This window comes from Ostrinia furnacalis, unplaced genomic scaffold (assembly GCF_004193835.3).
Source record: "Ostrinia furnacalis isolate ACB-3 unplaced genomic scaffold, ASM419383v2 OfSCF7523, whole genome shotgun sequence".
Classification (NCBI taxonomy): domain Eukaryota; kingdom Metazoa; phylum Arthropoda; class Insecta; order Lepidoptera; family Crambidae; genus Ostrinia; species Ostrinia furnacalis.
In genome coordinates, this window is record NW_021137762.1 from 1 (window position 1) to 1,796 (window position 1,796).

At 48.8% G+C, this 1,796-nt stretch overlaps 1 protein-coding gene across 1 annotated transcript; it reads left to right on the top strand.

Moving 5' to 3' along the window:
- Nucleotides 1-226: 226 nt before the first annotated feature.
- LOC114364985 (cytochrome c oxidase assembly protein COX15 homolog) lies at nt 227-1,689 on the top strand. Its single transcript, XM_028321370.1, has 2 exons — nt 227-531; nt 1,432-1,689. The coding sequence occupies exons 1-2, from the start codon at nt 457-459 to the stop codon at nt 1,570-1,572; spliced, it is 216 nt and encodes a 71-aa protein (XP_028177171.1). The 5' UTR covers nt 227-456; the 3' UTR covers nt 1,573-1,689.
- Nucleotides 1,690-1,796: the final 107 nt, after the last annotated feature.

Sequence of the window (1,796 nt, forward strand, 5' to 3'; positions counted from 1 at the left end):
CCGCTGTTGGAGCTATGGCGTGGCTTCAGGTATGATATGTACTATAGTCTGGTCTGTGAGCACGTAGAATTTTGTCCAATAACCCCAAGCTACCCATCCTTATCACTCGCGCGTAATTATGTTGCTATCGCGCTCGCACACTCACTGCGGGTGCCAGTCGCACAGTCGCGACAGCAATATAATTACGCGCGAGCGATAAGGATAGGTAGTTTGGGGTCATTGGACAAAATTCTACGTGCTCACAGACCGGGCTTTAAGTTGGGTCACGTTTGCTGAGTAGTGGCTTCGAGGGCGCCGCTGTTGGAGTTGTAGTATTGCTTCAGGTAAAATAAGTTTGGCCAGCATATTTCTGGCTAGTGCCACCCGTGAGAAACTTCACAGAGAATCCCACCACCGTGCAATTCGACCATAGTGTTGGGAACTTGTACCCTTATAGCGGCGACTTGTTGCTGGTTGATGGCCAGGAGGGCGCCACTATCGCCCGCTGCGAGGAGAGTGGCTACCGCTGTTGGAGCTATGGCGTGGCTTCAGGTATGATATGTACTATAGTCTGGTCTGTGAGCACGTAGAATTTTGTCCAATAACCCCAAGCTACCCATCCTTATCACTCGCGCGTAATTATGTTGCTATNCGCACAGTCGCGACAGCAACATAATTACGCGCGAGCGATAAGGATGGGTAGCTGGGGGTTATTGGACAAAATTCTACGTGCTCCCGGCCCAGATTATAGATTGGTCAAGTGTTGCTGGTTGGTGGCTAAGAGAGCGCCACTGTCGCTGGTCGGTGGCTAAGAGGTCGTCGCTGTCGCTGATTGGTGGCTAAGAAGACGCCACTGTCGCTGGTTTGTGGCAAACGCCCGTATTCACAAACGATGCTTGCTTAAGCGCACAGCGTTGAATAGGGCTCTGTGGTTGGTTCGCGTGTTACCCTGTGCGTCCACGCACACTGTGAGACCTTGTAATTTTTGTGAATACGGGCGTAAGATTGCTAGGAAGATGGCTGTTCAGTCAGTGTCTTTCGATGTTAGCAACTCACTCGCCTGTGGCCTTTAAAACACGTAGGGTAAACTGCCAGTCATTGGACACTTAAGAAAGTTATTGGACAGTTATTTACTGAATTAAAAATAGCGTTTCTATTTCAACAACTGAGAGATTCCGACTGATGGAGATAAAAGGGCGTTTTTTCGAAGGAATATTAATTGTATTTGAAGGAATATTCATTTTAAGAAAATTCAAGGGTTGTTTTGTCCAATGACTGTCGGTTTACTCTACTCCCATTTTTATAACGGGTATTACCCGTGCTAATGATATAAAAATGGGATAGAGAAGGAAGTTAAATGCGATTCCTTAGATTTGTAACCGACTTCAAAAAGATTCTCAATTTGGTTGGTTTTTTCATCGTTAACTTAATAACCAACACAACTCCCGACAGGTGTCTCTGGGCATCGCAACGCTTCTGACCTACGTGCCCACACCACTCGCCGCATCGCACCAGTCGGGCTCGCTGCTGCTGCTAACACTGGCCATCTGGCTCACGCACGAGATCAAGCTGCTCAAATACATCCCCAAGTGATGACCGCGTGTTCCGCACTAAAGCCCGGTCCGTGAGCACGTAGAATTTTGTCCAATGACCCCAAGCTGCCCATCCTTATCGCTCGCGCGTATATTGCTGTCGCGACTGTGCGACTGGCACCCGCAGTGAGTGTGCGAGCGCGATAGCAACATAATTACGCGCGAGCGATAAGGATGGGTAGCTTGGGGTCATTGGACAAAATTCTACGTGCTCACGGACCAGAT